At 33.3% G+C, this 23,508-nt stretch overlaps 1 protein-coding gene across 4 annotated transcripts in view; it reads left to right on the top strand.

The window, feature by feature from the left end:
• The window catches only part of LOC126750219 (serine proteinase stubble), a 113,504-nt gene extending 89,996 nt beyond the window's left edge, over nucleotides 1-23,508 (top strand). For 2 of the 4 annotated variants that reach the window (XM_050459768.1, XM_050459767.1), the window contains 8 exons: nucleotides 8,733-8,939; nucleotides 9,293-9,404; nucleotides 12,506-12,732; nucleotides 17,196-17,373; nucleotides 17,435-17,519; nucleotides 22,006-22,134; nucleotides 22,193-22,384; nucleotides 22,777-23,508. In XM_050459768.1, coding sequence (XP_050315725.1) covers nucleotides 8,733-8,939; nucleotides 9,293-9,404; nucleotides 12,506-12,732; nucleotides 17,196-17,373; nucleotides 17,435-17,519; nucleotides 22,006-22,134; nucleotides 22,193-22,384; nucleotides 22,777-22,956 — 1,310 coding nt within the window. In that variant the 3' untranslated portion in view covers nucleotides 22,957-23,508. The remainder of the gene's footprint in view (nucleotides 1-8,732; nucleotides 8,940-9,292; nucleotides 9,405-12,505; nucleotides 12,733-17,195; nucleotides 17,374-17,434; nucleotides 17,520-22,005; nucleotides 22,135-22,192; nucleotides 22,385-22,776) is intronic. The other 2 variants (XM_050459769.1, XM_050459770.1) reach the window with 2 other exon arrangements.

Here is a 23,508-nt window from a genome sequence, read left to right on the forward strand (position 1 = left end):
ACAAAAACTCATTCAAGAATTCAAGAATAACCCAACGAGCCTTAAAGAGGTCTCTTTCAAAAGTAACATTGCGAGATAACATTTGGAATAAAAAACGAAGTTATAGGTGCAATTGAAAGAATCAAACACTTACAAGGGAACTGGGCTGGCCAATTCGCAAAAATGTTAGGTAATAGATGGACGAAGAGATTACTAGAATGGCGTGACAGAGACAAAGCTTCTATATGATGATAATGATGATACATGCTAAAAATCTTAATCAGTAGATCACTCATCCAAGGAAAACGAAAAAATATAATTTAAAATTGATTTGCACAAATCAGATATAAGAGGTTATCTTTCTCTCAGTCTTTAAAATAGTACATTTTTTTATCTAGATAGAAATACAACAATTCAATATTGGATGTAATTTGACAAAGCCAAGGATCATGGAAGCTTGTTCTCTATTGCTTATATTCCTCTTATAGTTAATACAGGTATACCGATGGCCTTTTTATTTTGTGCAGCTAAAAAGGAGGACCATTTTGTTCCCATAAACAGAGATAGCTTACCTAACGGCAAAGAAATGTAATTCTCCATAACCATCGTGATCAAATCAAATGATATTGGTCGGACATTACACTATTCAATAAGAGATATTTTTTAAAAAAGAAAATAACAAAGCGTTTTGTTTAACGGGCGTTAAAAATAAAACATCCAAATTTGCAAACAAAAGCAGAATATTTCTTTCGACTCTACTAACTCTACTCTACGAACTGACAAGTATAATAAAATTTCAGGGCTTAAGAAATAGCCAGAATCATCATTTTCGTAAATCTTGAGAAACAACGAAACATAAACTTTTAACGTATTTGAGGAAATATTTTTTTACTCCCTTAAAATGCCATTTATGGAAGATATTAAATACAAGATTTTAAATAAAAGAAATTAAAAATTCTCCCGTTTATTCATGTTTAAAAATTCTAAGGCATTGTTAATCTTATTATTTAAAAAAAAATATGTTTGGGTTTTGGTTTTTGCGAATTATCTTCCTATCTCTTTCCTAAAGACGTAAAACAGACAAATAAAGAAGACATAAACTATAGCCTATATAAAATTTACGATTTAAGTAATTTCATTTTCTAACTTTTGTAAAAATATATGTATACTGAGCGACTTCAACGCTTTCTGAAAATCTGTGCAAATCACATATGCTTCCCTTTGACTCTCCAGAACAGTGCAAACATATAAATGTTGAAAGATAACAAAAATTAATAAAAGCTTACTTTTCTTGCATAAAATCATATTGATGAACAAAAATAACATATCTTGAGATATTTGATCATAATATGTTCATAATATCCATCATACTCTCTGTACTTAGCAGGTCACCTAGCTATAAGGTCTGATGATGCTTCATTAGCGAAACATGTCACCTGAATAATTAAAAAGACATTTTGAGACTGAGACTTGGAGTTTTCATTTTTTTCTCTATATCCATCATACGTTGAATATCTTTGAAAATATGCATAAAATTGATATTGTTACTTATTTTTATTTGTTATTTTATTGTTTTATTAAATAAACAGCATAAAGGTGCAAGCAATATACCAATAAAATCCTTTAGGACAAAATCGGGATATTGATCAATACCGCCTGTTGGTTTATTTTTAGGGCCTTTAGAAGACGCACTTATCTTTATTAAAGACAATTAAAGTAAGCAATAAATTGCTTGGAATAGCAATCAAGGGGACTTTTATCTTTTATCTAAATATTTAATAAACCGCAGGATGTTTCACTTGAAAAAACGCGTTTTCTCCACTGTTTTTATTTCGGGGATGTCACTAGTTTACAACAAACCTGTAAAATATAAAACAAATATACAGCATTCTAGAAGCGGTGTTAAAACATTAAGTTCGAATCTTTCTTGATTGTCTAGCCTTTATTCAACCTTTTCATAAAATAATATATTTTTTTGAACGAATGTATACAGGGTGGCCCATCGAAAACAATCCAGCCAGGGGGCCCTTTTTTAAAAAAAAATTAAAAACTACTTGGACCCGTCGATTTTTGATTTTAGGAGGACATTTTTTTTAATACTTTTAACTCCTTAACATCAACCCCTTAGCGGGGGTTGCAACCACCCTCAAAATCTTAAATAGGAGTGAGGGTTAAGTGATAGCTTATGTTAAAGATCTTTTTATTCTAGTTACAAGTGCCAAGTTTGAAATTTCTAACTTTAGTTTTAGCAGTATGACAGCTTGTCAAAAATGTTGAAACAATACCATTGTTTAATACTTTTAGCGCTAATTTTTAGAGGTTTTTGGTTTTAGTTTACCTGTCGATTTTTGATTTTAGAAAAAGGATTTTTTGTCTAAATTTTTAACCCTAAAACTTCAACTCCTTAGCGGGGGCGACATTCACAATATCGGGTGTTATTTGTTGGCATTCATGAATGATGCGGTTCCGTAAATCTTCTAACGATTCAGGTTGGGTGGCATACATTTTTAATTTCAGATGTTTCCACAAAAAGAAATCAAGAAGAGATAAAACGGGTGATCTCGCGGGCCATTCGATAGCACCTCTTTTCCCCATCAATCTACCAGGAAACTTTTCATCCAGAAATTGCATAATAATGGGGAGGAACCCCGTCTTGCTAAAATATCGCATTTTCTTCATGGTAGCGTTGGTCGTTTTCCATAATTTCAATCAATGCTAGGTTAACGTCATTCTCCAAAAGATTTAAGTACGTATCTCCATTTAAATTTCCCGATAAGAAAAATGGTCGCTGCGTAAATTATGTGATCGCCAAAAATACCACCCTAAATGTTTAATTTTTGAGGGTGTTGAGTATGAAACTCATGGTTGATCCTTGGATTCGTGTCGCACCAGTACCGACAATTATGACGATTGACAGTGGCGTTGAGAAAAAATGAACATTCGTCTGAGAAGCAAACATTTAAAAGATAGTTGGTATTATTTTAAATTAGTCCAGACATTATTCCATAAAACTGTAAACGGCGGTCTCAATATATTTATTTCAATAACGGATTTTCAATATTCCGTTTTTTATTTGCCACCGAACCAGTTTCTCGAAATTTTACCACTAACTCTAGGATATAAGCATGATGTACGACCTACGTGTTTATCTGCATGTCTTTTATTAAACAAAGTTGCCGTTAGTCTTGTACATTGATTATTTATAAGGTATAATTCAATAAATTTTCGCTCTCTCCGCAATAGAATAAACCATTTTTATCGAATCGAATTAAAAGCACAGAAATAACTAATTCACATCAACTTGTTTACTGAAGATTGTTGAAGAAAATTGAATGCCCTTTTAAAAGATATATCAGAACACACTCCTTCCCGTTTGAAAAATAAGGGTGAATGTCGCCCCCTCCCCTAAGGGATTGAAGTTGTGGGGTTAAAAACTTAAACAAAAAATCGTTTTTCCAAAATCAAAATCGACCAGTGCGAGCATTTTTGTTTTGTAAATCAAGAACCTCTAAAAACTAGCGCTAAGATTTTCAGGGTGGTTGTAACCCTCGCCAATGGATTGATGTTAAGGGCTTAAAAGTATTAAAAGAAACTATCCCCCCTAAATCAAAAATTGACAGGTCCGAGCATTCTTTAAAATTTTTTAAAAAAGGGCCTTAAACCTTACTGGACTCTTTTCGATGGGCCACCCTGTATAAGTTTACCGAGCCATACTGCAAAAAGAATAAGGATTATATAGAAAATAAAAAAAAAATATATCCAGAGCGTTAACGCATTATATCAGCGACAGCGCTAAAAATATTTTGAACTGATAGAGCAAAATATATTCTCTTTTTCAGATACGTCTTATATACCGTCGGTTATCAATCATATCAATGTAGACAAAATAAATGGTTGTTCTTAAACGAAATTCTCTTCACACAAGATTTTTATCAAGTAAATTAAATTCATTCATTATTGCAAAAAAAATTGGAATTGTGCTAAAACATTAATCTTACATTATTTACAATGTAAAATATGTTAAAATACTTAACATCTAAATTATAAGAGATTTTCGACGTAGCAGTCTTTAACTTATGAAAGCCAAGAATTTCTTAAATGAATAAAACACAGTTAAAATTAATACATTTTTAGCCCAGAATTTAAACTAATTATGAAACAGGTGTTTAACCGTAGCTGACAAGGTATTACATAATTTAAAAGGATAATTAATTGAAAGGTTATTTTCTTGCGTAAACGGAAGAGTTTGTGACCTCTAGTAAAATGTTACTGACTGCCATAATGTTTGAGTTTTGGCAGTCAGAAAAGACTTAGGGCCTTACAGCATTCTCTGTTACTCATATGCGTAATCAAGTTTATAGAACAATGCTGCAGTACAAACATTTTAGGTATAAGTATTAATTTACTGGAAATTTAATAAAGATTATGCAATTAAGGAGTGCATACGTCGATCAATTCATTATAAACAGCATTAGTAAAAAATGGAATTAGGATGAAAGTTGGGCAGTTCTTCGGCATATGTCAAAAAAAGAACAGATCCAAGAACAATCCCATACAACCTAAAACAGATAAACTGACATCTAGTAATTTCATTAAAAAGTATAGCACACTTAAGATACAAGTCCGTAGTATTTGAGCCTATAGTGTTCTCTATAATTAAATGCTTAGTCACCGATTTCCGTAATAGTAGAATGTATTCTAAAATCACGTACCCTAAAATCAAATAGCCAAGTTGATTAATTTTATAATACGATGAATAATCAGGATCTTTGTAATAGTTAAATCATATCATATCCGAATCATAACGGTCCTTCTTCGTATCATTATTCATACCTTCTATAACTAGGTGCACTTTACTGAAAATTACCTCACTGAAAGCAAAGCGGGACCCACAATTACTAAATAATCTAAAAGGGCTCCTTGGGGTGAAAGGGTAAACTGGTTCACGCTTATAGGCACATTGAAAAGCGCCTCATTTCCCTGACACATTATTTATGTGAAGTTAATTCCTTGATTATCTTTAGTATAGTCTTGGCATGATTATTCGTTTGGATAATAAAAAGAATATTTGCCTCTATTTTCTTAGTTTCACTTGCGGTATATATAACGAGAAATTTGGAAATTATTAGCTAATACTTACACTAGTTGGTGTATTATTGAATAACTTGTTTGAAGAGAATAAGTATCTCTCCCTCTCATTTCTGTTTAAGATGCATGATGCATCAAACTACTTGGATGATGCTAAGCGCCGGACAGTAGGTACCTACCCATTTTGACAGAAGTTAAAAAAGGTTCTAATAAGCAGCAATAAGCGAGTTAAAAAGAACTGTAAAAAGTAATTAAGTACCCTCTGTGGCTGTGACTAGATCAAACCAGTCATCCGTGGCAATGGTAAAGAAACCCTGAAAATAAAATCTTAACACATCTCATAAATGTGTTAAAATATCCCAACGGTGATCTATAGATTGTAAAAACAAGAAACTGACTACAGTTCATCCCTGACCATAAAATTCGCCTTCATTTAACTTTCTGTGGCAGAACATTGACATATAATCTGTCAAACCGATAACATTTGGATATTAGACTGAACCCCTGTATGTGAGTTACACACTTAACTCAGACATCTCAGACAGCCACTACTCATTTAATTGGAGTATATTGATATAAAGGTTAGATTCAAAGAATGCTACTGACAGGCTTCAAGCTACATTAAAACGTATATTTTGTTTATTAAGATATATTATGCTAGGATCAATAGTACGCCCTAATTGCTAATATAGGACTTGGAACCATGCTTTTATAGAAGCATGATCAATTTATAGCTTATTTCAGTATAATCCTAATATAACCAAAAATAAACTATTGCGCAACCAGATCAGTAACCAAATTTTATTATAATTATTTCTATGGGAATTTCACAAAGGAACCGATGATTTAAAAAAAAGGAGATAAAACTACAGCCAAAGCTGTAGCTGCTAGCAACCATATGTGCTAGTCATAGAAGACTGTTAAACCATGATCAGAGTGATGATCCGATATTTGATCGGATGGTCCTTAATCGAGTTTGGGTACAACTAGGTCGGAATGTTGGGTTAAGTTGCTTACATTCTTATTAACTTACATGAATTTAATAACTTATTTTAACCATTCTTATTTCTAATATAAAATCCTCATCCATTTTCTCCAAGACACCACACAAAATGTAAGCAAACAAACAAAAAACAATGTCACGGTCTCATAAGCAAACTTTTATTGGCTACACGTGTTTCGCCCTGTATAAGCAGGGCATCATCAGGCCTAAAAACAATTAAACGGGGTGTTTAATATACAACCATTGGCGAAATAAAATAAAATTACCTTAGGATCTACACATATACTGTAAAACTAAAAACAATAATAAACAAAAAAATTTGGTTGAAATATTAAAATGTAATTTACACACACAAGAACAGGACTTTTCTTAGCTCTAGTTATTTAGAGTTTTTCTAACAGGTCCAACTTCTTCCCTTTAGAGCATTCATGGAGTATGTCAGCTCCATCAGGTGGAGTGAAACTGTGGGATGTAGCTAGCAGATGGTTAGCGAACGCTGATTTGGTTTCTGTAACATCCGTGTTTCTGTATTTACCACAAAGGCCGTATGTTTTTTAATTCTATTGGATATTTTTCGGCCTGATGGTCCAATATATACTGCGTTACAGTCGTTACACTTTAAAGCATACACCCCTGATTTAGAGAAGAAGTCAGATCTGTCCAAAACCTTGATTAATTGTCCTTTAAAATTGTTAACTGTTTTAAAGGCTATAGTTAAATGAAAAGGCTTAAAAACACTTTGGTAAATGGTGTGAGGTATTACCGAAGAATGACATGGACCGATATACTTGTTGAGTTTTCTCATGTATTTTACTATATTTATATTTCTTAACAAATTTATAATAAAGTTGATTAATGCGCGCGAGAGGGAAACCGTTATTAAAAGCAATGTGTTTACTGATGTTAAGTTCCGACCTGTAAGCCTCCTTAGACAAAGGGATGTTAAAGAGTAGGAAATTAAATGAAACAAATTTATAAGACGGTGAAGAATTTGATGAAAACTGAATAACGTTATCCGTGGTGGTTGGTGTGTGGTAGATTTCAAACTCTAATTTGCTGTTTTTCCTGGTAACGAGGACGTTTAGAAACGGCAGTTTACCATCTACCTCTTCTTCTGTGGTGAAGAAAATATTGGGGTGAAGAGAGTTAATAAATCCAAGAAACTCTGCCATTTCGACGTCACTACCATTCCAGACCATAAAAATGTCATCCACGTATCTCCTATATACTTAAGTAAAAGGTCTCTAACTAGAGTAATACAATCATCTGGTGGGATGCTGGGAAAAAGGTTTTTTACGTCGAAAGAAATCAGTTTTGAACCTTGTGGAATGGTGACAGTTTTCAAGAAGTTTGTCAGTTCTACAGAATTTATAGCAGAAAAATCACTCCTAAAGCCTGAAACATCTCTCAACGTAGCATTCAACCAAGAGGATAAATTGTAACAAGGGGAACCAACAAAGGAAAGAACCGGGTCTTTCGGAAAGAAAGAGAAATCTAATGGGTATATCAGGTTTGTGGATTTTAGGAAGGCCGTAGAGGATGGGAGTTCTAGGGTTCATGGGATAAAGTTTCTCTTTTTTGGTATGAAAAACTGCAAGGTTGTGCTGCATTTCTTCCTGCTCTTATTTCTAGACAAAATGGCAACAGAGATTATTTTTGTGGTATTTTTATGGTATCTTAAATCTTAACACATGGCTGATTTTCTCAGGGCTCAATAGTTTTAGAGAAGGTTAGAGAAGTGTAGTCAATTTTAAGTCACTGCGAAACAGTTCTAGTTTCATATGAAATATTTAAACCTAGCACAACTAACAATAAAATTACACCGTGGTCTGCAGTTTAATACCAACACAAAAAATCTGCCGCCAGCCGGATTTTGCATCTCTTGACGTAGCTCCTATCTATATAAAAGATTACGAATCAAGACTTTCGAGTGCTCGAATAATAACTGGAAAAAAACATTAAGAAACGCTCCTTCGATATCTAGAAACGTACCGAGCCAAGGATTTATATTTCTGACAACTCCCTTAACCTTTCTGAATTATGGTCAGGTCTGTAGATTTGAATATGATTGCAAATGACTATATTGGTAAGCCTGATCGATAAATTAGATTAAGGATCAGTGTAGTCATTTCTTTCAGGTTTTGAAATAAAACTTCAGCCAATGCTTAGAGACGTAGCCCTAAGCCAGGCAGCTTTTAAATAATTTCATAATATCTAGAGTAAGTATGTGTGACCTATATTGAATGAGGTATGGATATAATCCATCTACGTCTAAGAATTCGAAGAAGGGAAATGACTTGATTGACCATTTCATCCTCTCATTGGTGATTTTTTCTCTAGCAGACTCGTGGCTAGTATGAAATGGAGTCCAAGGGTTAAAGGGCCATGTGGAACTAAGAGCGTTCTTATTTAGGCGCCAGTATTTTGCAGAGGGTGTACTCACAACATTATTACAAAATCGCGTCCACTTCTATTTTTTAGAGTACCGAAGTGCTTTCGTAAACAAATGTTTATATATTAATAAAATATGTCAATATTAAGAATACAAACTAGATAAACAAAACTATTTTTAATCGGTTAAGAGTATTAAATAATTAAAAAACAAAAAATTTCAAACATTATTAAAACTTTATGCCTTATAACGTTATTTATCTTTTTGCAGTGATTCCACAATCCTGCCGGTACCGAGGAGTAAAGTACGAATGCGGGCTCAGTATATCATGCGTATTAGGGGGCGGCAGGCCCCTAGATCTTTGCTCCGGAGGAATGATTTGGGCGTGTTGCGTGGACAAAGATACCTCAGATTCAGCTACGTCACACGCATCTACAAACACTCAACATCAGGACGTTGGTCTCTTACATAATGCTAGTAAGTATTCATTATGCGTTTAATTTAGCCAACATTAAATGTCTTTTGTAACATTTACCTCTCAGACAACATTAAATACTAAAGTTCTCTGGCATAGCAAATTAGATTTAACACCGCGTCAGCCTAAAAGCTTTAAGCTTAAACTTTTTAGGCATATCTCAGGGGATTCATTTAATCAAACTAGACTATTCACCCCCATGGGATCAAATTAAAACTGAAACAAAGTTTTAAGTTATTGCATAATGGTATTTTTAGTGCACCCTCTGAGCATAAATTAAATAAAATTGCTTAAAGGAAAATGTGCTAACTAATGTAAATTTTTTTTATAATAATTTTCTACTAACCCCTCGAAGACTCGGATGTGTATCATTTGCTAGGAGTCTACCCTCCGGACCTTAGCCAGGAAGAAAATCATCCAGAGTCAAATGACGTTGATAGGCCGTCATTTTCTAATCAGGCTGGCAGGTAGGTTTTTTAAAGAGAATTTATTTTGTTTATATTCGACTGGACCAATTTACTACTCGACCGAAATTATTGGTATTATACATAACCAAGTTACAACGTTTAAACTAAAACTCACATACATAAAATACTTAAAGGACATACTGTGACGTATGTTTGTATTGAAACCATGCCCAAAGTTTGAAAGAAAACATAGTGTGTAAAAAGTTAGAAGGAAAGAGGTATTTTACTGATGCCCTAAATGCATACATATTCGTATAGTTACCTTAAAAATGCTTCTATTGTGAACTGTGCACCTGATTTATAAATTTTTAGTATACTGGCTATTCAAGAATCGAACTAAAGTTATAAGAATTTTCATTTGTTACAAACCGCATCAGAAGTTTTTTTGCATTTATTAATCCATTAATCCACTTCCTTTGGAAATATACATAGCTCTGTACGACGTGTTCATTGTTCCAAGCACTGCTGGAATGCTGGAACACAAAGCACTGTTGGTTGAGAACTTCCGTATTTTTTGCTTCAACCATATTTTCTAACCTTATCCATTTTATTACTCGTTTCACGTTGGAATATATAAACAAATTACGAGAGACCAGAGCAAGCAAGTACGATGGATGTTCCAATATAGTTATGCCGTAGTGTATAGCTGATATATTATCTGGTAAGTGATTCGAGACTGGGTTTTTTTTATTTTCTTACTCCTTCACGTAAGACCGTCAGAATCCAACCTTGATGTGCAAATTCTACTTATCCGTTATCGGGGTATCCATTACAGGTAAACAAAGCTACCAATATCGAAAAAGCCAATCATCCTTGCTTTGGACTCGAATTTGCCTATTACGGATTGGTAAGCTTCTGCTCTTCGAATGCATAGATTACTTCTTTGTTTCGGGATGGTAAGAAAAATCTTTACCTCATCACAAATCTTGTCTATCAAATCTGAATAACAATGTTGTAAAGCATCTAAATACAAATGTTCTGTTTTGTGTTTTCTTTTGATTGAACTTTTGAACCATAACACATGTTAAGGAATGTTTGCAAAGTTTATTGGTTTCTGTTATTTTAGCAAGCATTCGGATACTTCGACGATCATTAGCATGCATTAATTTCCCAATTCTTCATTCGTTTTTGAGGTTGAATTTTGTACTGGACGACGATTGTTTTCGGTTAATTAATGCCCTGCATTCAAGCGTTTAGGCCACTCAAAAATTTGTTTGCACAACAATATTTCCCGTAAGCTTTGACATTAACCCTTTGCTCGATGTGATCACGTTCCATTTTTTCTGAGTCATCTCTAGTGCATGAACTAATTTGATTGACCACTACAGCCAAATAAAGCTTGTAGGCTTACTAAGTATAATTTTATAAACTTCCATGACAATTTAATCCTACTTATTGTCATTTAATAACTACCTTTAAGTTCTTATTGATTTACAACTTTTATACATTTTGAATTAAAATGAATATTCAAAAAGCACATTTTTCACATATTTCGGAAAATTCAAGTTCCAAGTTTTCCTGGAACCATAATTCATCCTTCTTTGTAGTTGGCAAGCTTAAACAAATAATATTAGAAATACGTGACTTGTTTAAATCCATAATTTGAGAACCAACCCCCTTGATTTCTTGAAAGCGATCCGCGCCCAAAGATTCAGCTGTTAACAACATTGCAGCAAGTACTATATTCTACTGTTCGCACCAATCCAAGACAATCTCCATTTATCCTTTGATAAAACTGTAAAGAAACATTTTATAGCAAACTTATATTGCAGAACCTCCGTTGTCCTGACATTTATAAATAACCAGTAAAAAAAGTTTATGTGTTGTGCATTGTACTTTGACAGTACTATTTATACTTTTTCAATATATCTTGTTGCATTATGATTCTCACTGTAGCTATTACAAGAAGTAATCTAATTTGTTACAATATTTCCATCAAATAGAATTTTATCGGATGAGATGTTATGTTATTAGAAAATTTGTAGTTTGGACCTGAATATACATTAGAAGGATTATGGGGATCTCTTTTTGTTTGGTATTTTCTGATTGTTTCTTTAAAATTTTGTTTCTTATTTTGATAACCCTTTTTAAAAATATATTAATGCCGACCTTATATATTTTTATAATTTAACATAGTGTCAGTCTCTCTACTTACCTCTTCACTATGTTTTCTAGTTACTACAATAATATGGTTTTGTATATTATATACAGTATGATAAATTTCTGAAAGTTTTAATATAAAGTTATTAGTACTAATTCGGGTAATATCAACCTTTTTCTGAAGACATTTATCATTATTTATGTTGATTTTAATAAAGGCTTCGATAATGATTCAATGCTTGATTATCACTAGTATCCTATCCTAAATATTACTTAACCAACCCCGAAGAGTAAATTATATAAGTTGATACCTACTTATGAAAAGATTTTCCTTTTCAGGAGGTTACTTCTATATTGTTAAAAGATATAAAATTGTGTTTAGAGCTTACTTCATACTACTTTGACAATAATATCTGTATAATTTGCAAATATTAGTTCTTAGTTATCACCATCACTTAGAGCTCAAAATTACCCGCAAGTATTTAGCTTCTGCCAATAAAGGAATTTCTTTGCCTTGCAGCAATACAATTTGCAATTAGCTGTAATTGAGTCTTACTGCTGTATTAAATTTGCCTTGCAATAATATAACAAAGTCATCTTCTTATCTTAGTTTCTAAATAAATGGCTTAAATGGAATACACATCTGAAGATGTGAAAAATCTGCTCCCTTTTTTAATTTATTTACCATCCACGCCTTCTTATGCGTCTCTGTATTCTGAAGCTTATATATTATCTAACCCAATTATTTTTCACTGCAGTTATGCTATTCAAAAATTTATATGAGACTGCTATTCACAATTACTAACTGACTTTGGCATGAAATTGTAACATATTAAGTAATTAATGACCTTAACCTTAAAGTCACCCAATATATAACAAAAATTATGAATACTCACAAAATATGACTCTACTATACCAGACACACTAACACTTATCCTTACTTACTCTAAAATATTAGTTATTAATATAAAACAGACATTAATACACCTCTTAACACTCAGCAAACCATTCCTAACCACTCACCATCATCACGAAAGCGATTATAGTCTAGGTCCAGGTAGACCAAGGCCAAACCTTAATGGTTACCCAACGATATATCGGCCCAGACCAGAGCATCATTCTACCGAGGATTTTGATGAAGAGCAGGATAACCAGGATGACGATAGATTTGGTTATAATCAGAAACCGTCATCATCAGTTGGTTATATTGAGCCATATGGAAATATTGGTAAATAAAATGATAATGGAGTTGGAAGCACAATAATTAATTTAGTTTCACCTTTTTATTAGTTGGTTTAGAGATGCGAGTTCACCACTATATTTTTGCTTAATAGATGATTTCATCTTCTTTAGTCTTTGCATTATATTATCTATTTTTTGACAGAGCGATTTTCAGACCAGCGATTTTGATTCATTGATTACACATTACCTATTGTTCTTTTTGTGTGGGTTTTGGTGAGGTAAAAGATATGCATAGTAATAGGGATATGTAATAGCATGTGTAAAGTTACCGCTCGTGGTCTTGTTTCCCAGGTCCTGTGATCCAGAATCAAGGAAGAGGATGGGACTCTTGAAGGGGTTCTTTGGAACGAGAAATTGAAGTCCGTTCACGGATTCGTTATACCTTCTAGAGGGTGCCACCTGCGGTATAATGCACGTGTTAAAAATACCAACACTTTTTTGTATCCCTGTATAATAAAGTTCTAGTAAAAAATTCTAATTATCCAATCTTTTCTTGTAAAAAAAGTATTCTTTGTGAATGACGGCCTAAAAATCCGTTTATTAGATATCTTAATTTTAAAAACTAGATACATTTTAACAAGTTAACAAAATAAACGTAAATTATTTTTTTAAATTAATGCTAAATTACTTACTTACTTATTATAATAAAAATCATAGAATAATCACCCTAAATTATTTGTCTACGTGACCTCCATTTGTTTGTGTACACATACGAGCCCCCTTTATATATAAAAATCTAAGGCTTTGAAAAATATTTGGTTTCAACCTGAAATACTCTCCAGCTGCAATGATTCTTTTCCTTAAATTATCATGACTAATTACCAAGACTTTCATACATCCCCAGACTAAAAAATCCAAAGGTATAAGGTCGGGCGAACGGAGTGGCCACGGAACAGGAGCATCTCGACCCCTACCAATCCAACGATTAGAAAATACTTGATGTAAATAGTTCCTATCATTTATAGCCAAATGAGCCGGAGCACCATCGAGTTGAAACCAAAGATTTTGTCTTAAATTTAGAGGCAAATCATCAAGCAAATCAGGCAGTATTTCATGTAGAAACAACAGAAATTAATCACCAGTCAAATTACCTGGTAAAATGACAGGTTTTAAAAGAAAGTTATCCAGAACACCTGCCCACTTGATGATGTGTCTCAACTATGGCCCTAGTATTCTCTTCAGCCAATATGTGTGCGTTATGGATATTTGTCATGCCGTTTCTCGTGAACGTGGCCTCGTCAGTAAACAAAATCGCCCTTATAAAATCCACATTTCTATTATTCATTTCACATAATCATGTACAAAAAGCAAGTCTTGCCTCGGGATCGTCGGGTATTCGGGTGAAGATGAAATGGGTAAAGTTGTTGAACTCCGTAAAATATTATGTTATATCTCAGTTTTCTCAATTCTCACCCGTTCAGCCAAAACTATTACTATTGTTTGGTGATTCTTCGACAATTCTTTAAATTTCTTCCTCTTGCCCTAATTGCACCGCACGAGGTCCTCCGCAATTACCCCTTCTGTCTTTCGATGAAACTTCCAGTCTCCCTTAGGCAGTTAATCGAATTTAAAAAATATTTTCTTTTGGGATAAAATCGATTTGGGAATGTCTGGGTATAGCGTCTAGCGGCTAAACTAGCATTGGAGTCACATTTTCCTAGTTAAGAATTGACAGGTATTTACCGTTTACAATAATATTTAAAACTTGCCAAACATCAAAAACATATCCGCCATTTCGGAAAAGAGTACATTTCTTGGTCTATAAGTCATTATGGTTTTATAAGTTGTAAGAAAACACACCAAATACAAATAAGTAATTAAAAAACGTAGATTTATTTTAGGAGTAATTGAGAAGCTTGTAAAGAGCGTCAAGAGCGTTTAAATTTGTTACTTTGACAGTACGTAAAAAGTTACTGGATCCCGAGGTCAGCCAATTTGTTTAGAAAGAAGTATCTAGATTTTAAAATTAAGATATCTAATAAACGGATTCTCAGGCCGACATTTACTAAGAATACTTTTTTTACAAGAAAAGATCGGATAATTAGAATTTTTTACTAGAACTTTATTATACAGGGAAACAAAAAAGTTTTGGTATTTTTAACACATGCAATATATCGCAGGTGGCGCCCTCTGCAAGGTATAGCTAATCCGTAAACGGATTTGAATTTATCGTTCCAAAAAACCCCCTCATACTAAATTTTAATTTAATATCTTATGAAACACTCGACTTATTTAAAAAAAAACGATTCGATATTTCTTATTTTGACTCCCTGTATATTGAATACCGAGCGCCCAATTAAAAAATAGCCTAACGAAAGTCGCATTATTTTGGTCCACCCCATATGTGGCCGGCGGATTGGCCTCCTTTTTCCGGACACCCTGTAGTTTTAGTGGAGGATTGAGTGAATGAGCGATTTTGCTATCGATTAATTGTTAGGTATAGTGCGCTATTAAGGGGTTTTGCGCACATCGGCGGCCATCACCTGTGGGACCCAATCGATTAGTTACGAAAGAGAGCCAGGGGCCAAGATCATTGGAGAATCTATTAAGGTGCTTTGGTTTTAGTTTGAAGTCAAACTGAACAAACTCCAAAGATTAGTTACTATAACTTAAATTATGTTTTCTTTCCCCTCCCTACACCAAGAATTCTTCGAATTATCCTCAATATCTAGGACGACAAAATAGCATCTTCAGTACCAGTGTCTACTTGAAAAACTCCATCTAACTCCGAAGAGTCTTGACATTGAGCAGACTGTTGAACGACGCGACGGTCACGCCCTTTGATATGCCAAGTGTAGGTCTCAGGCCAATTGGCAGTTTCGCCAAGAGATCCTGCTTTATCATTGTCATAGTTACCTGAGTTGGCAGGCATCCAGACAAGCTGTATCACGTAGTCTTAATTTACCAATTCCCCAAGTCTCTTATACAATCTTGTACTAGCCCTGGAGCTTACCTTAGCGCTGGTTATAGCCTCAAAGCCGCATCTTCTACACGAACAGATTACTATAGCTCATTACATTACACTCCTTATCAGAAGGAAATTACATTCTTGTGGGACCTGAGATCACATGTTTATAAATATAATCAGTCTTATCAGCCTATAGTCCACTAAGAGCATCTAAGCAAGGACGGAGTTTTAATCTAGTTCCAAAAGCAGATCGCATAGATACTGTGATAATTTAGCATGTGAGGCCTGGACGCAACCTAATCGACTACTAGATACCTCATAGTAAGGAACAGACTTCTGTCTCTAGCTTTTATCGTTTTTACAGCCAAATAGATAGCGCTGCGAGAACATTCTTAGCCTCAATCGTTGGACCAGGCGGGGCTTTCGAGTGCTCGGTAAATTAATACGCAAGAATTGTTATTAAACTCCATTTCCTTACCTAGACAAGCTTCTTTCTTCCTGTCTTATAAGGTAGTGTAGGATCGGTTCAGTGTATTTGAGACTAATAGTCTGTCAATGATAAAGCTGTCATTACATTAGTCATTCTGAAGGAGATAAATGACTTAATTTTGCCATTATAGGTATAGATTTAAGGATACTTTACCTAGGAAGGAAGAGAGTTGGGATTGTTTTGTTGAAAAGCTTTGGGTTATAGCGGGCGCACGAGCTCTTTCACAACAGTCCATTGAGGTAATCTCAGACGTTTCTTTAATTTGTTAATTTTATCGGCGGGACATTAGTTTGGCTTAACTGAGTACTAATATTTGCCTTGATCCGATTATAAAGTTGTCTGGTTTATAATAGTTTGCGCGGTTTTGAGACTCTTTGACAAAACTGTGGTATATTGATCTCGATCTAGTCTCTCTGAATGGTATTAAATCCATTTGGAGCCTCGAAGGCAGCTATGTCAAATTAATTGTGGGTTTAGCATCTAATTCAACCAACAGTTAGCTGAATCAATTGGTTTGTAAGTTTGGTTGCTTTGTTTTTCATCAATAATTGCTTTGTTTTTTATAAATTAGTAAATATCGATTAGCTCTATACATGGATTTACATCTAGCTAGCTTATATGTTTTAAATATTTTCCTTTTGATAGGTATGTATCCTTTTTATTATACTTTTTAAACTCCAAATATAAAAAGTTTACAGAAATCTATTATGGGTTAAATGATTTTTCGTAATATCTATAATCTATATTTTAACATATTACATTAATTACTCATATAATAAACATAAGAAACGCTTCTTTGCCTAGTGCCATGGTTATCAGAAACTAGGCTTGATAGATATTTAATGACATTGCCAGGTGTTATTTTAATGACTTAAAAATCATGTTTATCAACATTCCATGAGCTTATAATAAAGAAAGATCATAAGCTGTTGATATAAGCTATACACTTGCACCATATTCACTCTTTTATCACTTTTCTAGATATCACAAAAAAAGGCTGTTTTGTCTATAATATCCTAAAAGACTCTAAATGTTCTTTAATCTCTTTCAGGTTGCGGCGAATTACACACCAGATCCAACAGGATAGTAGGCGGGCATTCGACGGGATTCGGTTCGCATCCCTGGCAAGTTGCCCTGATAAAGACCGGATTTTTAACAAAAAAATTGGCCTGCGGCGGGGCGTTGCTAAATGAAAAGTGGATCATCACGGCTGCGCATTGTGTCGCTACGTATGACATTTACAACTTTTCTTTTTTTTCGGTAAAAGTTTTCAAAATTAAATTGTTTCAGAACCGCAAACGGGAATATCCGGATACGGCTGGGCGAGTGGGACGTCCGTGACCAGAATGAAAAGTACGGATTCGAAGAGTATTCGGTAGGAAAGAGTAAATTTATTTTGCTTTGCTATTAACTTTTTTATGTTTGAATTCTGATCATGATTCAAAATAAAGAAAGCTTTTGATATATTGACAAAGTAACGTAATTTAAGTCTCTCAACTAGGTATCTATTAACTATACTTATAACCAATATGTCTCTTCTTAAATCTATACTTATCTCATTTTACAGATAAGGCATTCTTCTACTATCAAGAGTCTTCTAAAACTTAAAAGCTACGGTTTTAGTTCTTTCTTTTTGCTGGTGCTTCCTCCCAAACAGCACACACATTTCGTACGTACTTCACTACATAATATACGTACACAGAGTGTATCCTAAAAGACCTACTACTGTAGACGTATATAGTACGTCCACTTTCCGTAGGATTCTATGTTATATGTACGTATGTACTTTTAGGAAATTTTACGTCATTTATTGGACATAATAGGACATATCTAGAATGTTTACACCACTCTTTTTCTTATGCGGTAAAATGTATTTGGAAGAAAAAATAACCCAATTATTAAAACTAAAAATAAATTGATTATAAAATGAAAAAATATTAAACAAAACATGTATAATATGTCTAAAAAACAAAACAAAAAAAAATTTTGAAGAAAATAATAAAAAAATCATTTGTTCTTTGCAACCATTGTGACACACAGTCTTCGATTTTTTTGCGCTTTCAATCTTTGGTTATAGCAACATTCAGCAACCTAAACATGTAGATGAATTATAAGTTCATTTGAAGAAGTACTACGAAAATGAGTAAATATGCTCTTACCATCAATGGAACTAGATCGTTTTTATCACTAAGAAACAGTAAAACTAAACTAAAATTCAAATGTAATAAGAAAATACTATTATAAGCCGAATACTTTCGTAAGTCCAAAATTCTCAGAAGTGTAATTTTTTATTACAAATGGATAACCGATGCCTAGTCAAACCTACTGAAAGTAGGGCGTTCGTTCTCGCATCTGCCGCTTGTTTTAAACAGGGTCAACAATGTCAACTTTGCTCCGTCATGTTGCCAACTACTTATTTGACAGTCAGTGGGGACAACAAAGACACTGGGTTATTTTTGCGACCGATCTTGATAATTTTAATATATTATTATTACGAATACTCCATTATCAGTTTTTAAGTGTTAAAAATTATATTATATAGATATTAATAAATCGTATACCTAATTACTTTTCTACCAGATCAGCAAGTAAATTAACTGAATTTATAGGGTATGTTTGTCCTTTGGAACGAAGGCCCCTCCACTTGACAGTTGCTGTCTAATTTCTACCAAATTTGTTATCTTTTTCTATCAAAGCTAAGAAGCATGCAAATGGTGTTTTTCTGTGTACCCTATTAAAATTGGCAATACTGAAAGTATTTAAAAATACGTATATTTGAAAAATTCTCTTCTTTAATGCAAGGTAAAATGAAAGTCCTGCAGTCTCCCTCCACTTATTTATTAAACATTCAGTTATTCAAAACTCCCGACATGTTTCGGACACAGTGCTGTCCATCATCAGGGAATAAAAGGTTTAAAATTGGTGTTAAATATACGCCCCAGGGTTTCTACAATTTCAGGGTACAAACCCTGGGGCGTATATCTAACACAAATTGTAAACCTTTTATCCCCTGATGATGGACACCACTGTGTCCGAAACATATCGGGAGTTTTAAATACCTGAATGTTTCATATGAAAAGAGACTGCAGGATTTTTATTTTATCTTAACCTACAACTCCACTGCAAGTCTGGACTATTTCTTCACTATTCTTGAATATAATTTTGAGTATTAACAAAAATGTATGTTTTTTTTATTCTTGTATAATCCATGAGCGTTTGTACATACGTACTAACTACATATCCAAAAGTACATATTAATTATGCTAATTTTATTACAATAAATATGACATAAAAATTTCATACCTAGGACGTATGATGCTGTTTAGGCTCAGCTCTGTTATTTTCTTTTATCTCTATTAGCAGGCTGATATAAGTTGTAATATTTTTTTGTTTATTCATAATAAAGGCAATAGAACTTTTTATGAATATTTTTTTATATTACTGAATTAGTGGAGAGTAGGGAGATTAAATTGACGGCTATGGCACTAATTTTATTAAAATTAGTTTAACTATGTTTTTTACATTGACTTTAGCATTTTCTCCAGAAATTGTTCATGTGTGCTACTCGATTATTTATTTGCATTACCTAGTAATCGATATCTCTGCAGACACTAAAGTAGCTTCACCTTTTATATATACTTATATTAATACTCATATATTTAGTGCTCTTATTAAATCTGTTGCTCTACTGGTACTCTATTTCAAATTGTAACTAAGTTCTGGCGAGTATAATTTTTAGCTAGTAGTAGCAGTAGTGATGGTGAGTAAAATACCATTCATCGACCTAAATGTTGTTTAACTCCAACTTTAGTAACTCCTACGCCTGGCCATCTTTAATCACCCTTTTTATAGCCTTCTTGAAAAAAAGAGCAGAACCTGCCAGCTTAGACTACTAAGTCCTACTTCTCGCCATTCCTAAAAAGTGCAGATGCCAATTGAGCATACAAAGACCTGCGATGACTCCATTCGGATTAAAGACCGTTCAAGTTATAGTAAATGCATTCATAGCACAAACGTCTCTTTCGCATCGATATCGTTTCGGTATGCGTTGAAGAGAATATATCCTCATAGACTTGGGCGGAGCCATCTTCATTTATTTGTGTACCAGATTTGTGCTAGTGCCTCGAGATGTTTGGAACTAGCACGAATAACTCCTTCATTGTTATTTTCACTATAGAATTGTTCGACGCTTACATGTCCGATAATTTGAGAAGGGAAACCTCGGAGAGTCCAACGTAACTTTCAGCGTTTTGTTCTAGGTAAATCTAATTTCAGTGTGACCCTTTTTTACCATCAGCCGTAGTTGTAAGTCACTTTAATCTTAATAACAGCAGTATAAAACCATTGCAGGATACTATGTTTTGTACTACACGTTCCGCCTATTATCTGTTAAGGATTTTGATGAGAAGTAGATAAAAGCTCATCAATATATTGTGGAATTCTATACTTTTAATCAGGACTACAAATTTTATTGAGTCCGTAAATTAAGAATATATTTTGTCTGTATGTTATCAAAATATTGTAATATATATCTATAAAAAGTACTTATGGTCTCTTGGTTTTACAAGGTCTTAATGGATAATGGATTTTGTATTTATAATAATTTTTGGAGCCGCAAACCAATTTTCAATCTATAGAATATTCTCTTAGTAACATCCGATAAAATTAAAAGGGTTGATTAAAAAATTAAATTAAGCTTGAAATAACGTTCGAAGCTTGCTTGCCTTCGGCAGTTCGGTTCCTTGTGCATCCATAAATTTTCTAGTGAATTTTCTGGGTACTTGGCGTTGCTGGCAAATTACTGTTATATTTCTAGTAGTCACAGATAGTTCACTTTTATTGCATAAGCTCGTCAAGCATTTATTTTTTCGGTAATTTAACCTGGTTTAAATCTTAAAATCTATGTTCGTACATAAATTTAGTCTGTGTCAAGTTATCCAAATCCTAGTTTCCAGTTTTTATCCAAGTTTTCCTATTTCTGTTGACTGTTAAATATTTTTAGAACTGATTAACTTAGGAAGTTTTTTGTTGAAACCGTGCGGCTTTTAATAATAATGGCCTAATCACTTTCGGTAAATGAATTTTACTTAAACCATTGCTTATCTTCTGAAGGCCTTGGGGTATCTTCTGCAATAGAATTTAAATCTCTTTTTAAGAGAATTTCACTTAAGATACGGCACTCTCCTAATAGCTTCATAAGAGCCATTATTTGTTTCTACAGAAGCAAACTTGTTTGTGCAAAGGTCATATATTTCATATAAAAAGGCAGATCTATATTTTTTGTATAAATTAAAAAGATTATTGATATGAAAATTTTTATTTATACTGGAAACTGTGTATCTAAATCCGGACTTAAAATATTACGTTTTTTCTTTTGGCTTAGAGTTACGTAATATATAGCTTAGAGTTCTCTCTAAAAAACTCAACTTTGCTTTTTTCCTAGTGACTTTTTTCTTCTTTGACAACCATCGCCAGTAGAAATTATTTATGCTACCGCAACATCTACTACCAGGTACATATTACATCTTGCTATCTTTATATGTATATATACATACCTTACAACGTAAATAAAGCCACTATAATGTAAAGACTTTTAATGTGATGCCACTACCTAAATTAAACTTAAGTTGCAATAAAAGTTTCTCTTCCTGTTCAGAACTTATTTTTAGAGTGGTAATGTAATACAAGAAAGTCAGAATAGGAGGTTCTTGATGATCTATATTACTTAGGATAAAATATGGGCAATACTCATTTGATCTTTATATTCGTTATATTATAGTCTAACTATTCTCTCTATTCTGTGTTGGAATTTAGTCTTTCTTCTACTGTGGACTGCAATTAACACCTTTTAAATTTTTTAGGTCGAAAGAAAAGAAGTGCATCCATCCTATTCCCCAACAGATTTTAAGAACGATGTGGCCCTAGTGAAACTGGACAGGAAAGTACGGTTTAGACAGCACATTATACCTGTCTGCTTACCCTCACCGACGGTAAGCGACTCTTATCTCTAAAAAACTTGATTGTTTTTACAGTATATCATTGTTATAGCTAAAACTCCCAGGAAAGATGGCCACAGTAGCTGGATGGGGTAGAACAAGGCATGGACAAGCGACAGTGCCCTCTATCCTTCAAGAAGTGGACGTAGAGGTCATTACAAATGACAGGTGTCAAAAGTGGTTCAGAGCTGCAGGTAGACGAGAGACTATTCATGACGTATTTTTGTGTGCTGGCTATAAAGAGGTATTTTATATTTTCAATTTAAACAGTATTCATATTATTTATATCTATTACGAAATTTATGTATTCCGATACAGTATTTGATCAATGAACTAGTGTGAAAATTTTACGGAAAGAAACATGTGGCGCCATCTAAAGTAATCTAACGTATAGGCATGCCTTTTAATATGAATTAAAGTCACTGGGTCAGAACAAGTAAACCATTCAAACCAATTGTGTCTCATTTTCATATTTATACCATGCCTTCGTCTAAAATCAATGCTCTAGAACATCAGTTAAGGTATTTAGAGTCGGAATAGTATACTATTCAGACAAATTATAAATTTAAACAATGCCAAATTAAAACTCAAAATAATTTAATTGTAGAGTATGTTAATTGTGTCTTTTTTCCTTAGGGTGGTAGAGATAGTTGTCAAGGTGACTCAGGAGGACCGTTGACCCTAACAATAGACGGCAGAAGGACCCTAATCGGACTAGTTTCCTGGGGTATCGGATGCGGCCGGGAACATTTGCCAGGAGTGTACACCAATATTCAGAAATTTGTGCCCTGGATCGATAAAGTCATGCAACCGTAAAAAAACACACACGTCTCCGAGAAATCCAGCATTCGTAAAAATTTATAGTCTTGGTGACATTTACGTATTGCGGGTTGTTATAAAGTAGATTAGTTTATTCTTTGGGCGTTTTACTGTCTTCTTTTGATATATTTATTTAAGGCGTATAAAGGATAAGAGGATGGTTTTTTTTATCGATCGTTTGTACAGAGGTTTTGTGGATCGTAGAAGTATTTATGTAAAACCTATTCTTATATTACTTGAAAAAATCATGGTTTTAATATTTTTTTTAATAATTTCCAAATTTAATTTTTTATGGACATATATATCTTAAGATACTTTTCTCAGTATAAGTTAAAACGTTTCTATGCTTGTGCCAATGTGATAGAAATATACATCAAATTAGTAATCTTTAACTTAATAAATAGTAACTAATTAAGATGCACATATTTAGATGAGTTTTTCGTAACTGTAAATCTGTATCAGATAAACCTATGTATATTATTTATTCTATTATAAGCAATGTATTTAATTTTGTAGTTACCAATTAATAAAGTTAATTATATATCAAAA

Source organism: Anthonomus grandis, chromosome 2 (genome assembly GCF_022605725.1).
Source record: "Anthonomus grandis grandis chromosome 2, icAntGran1.3, whole genome shotgun sequence".
NCBI classification, from domain to species: domain Eukaryota; kingdom Metazoa; phylum Arthropoda; class Insecta; order Coleoptera; family Curculionidae; genus Anthonomus; species Anthonomus grandis.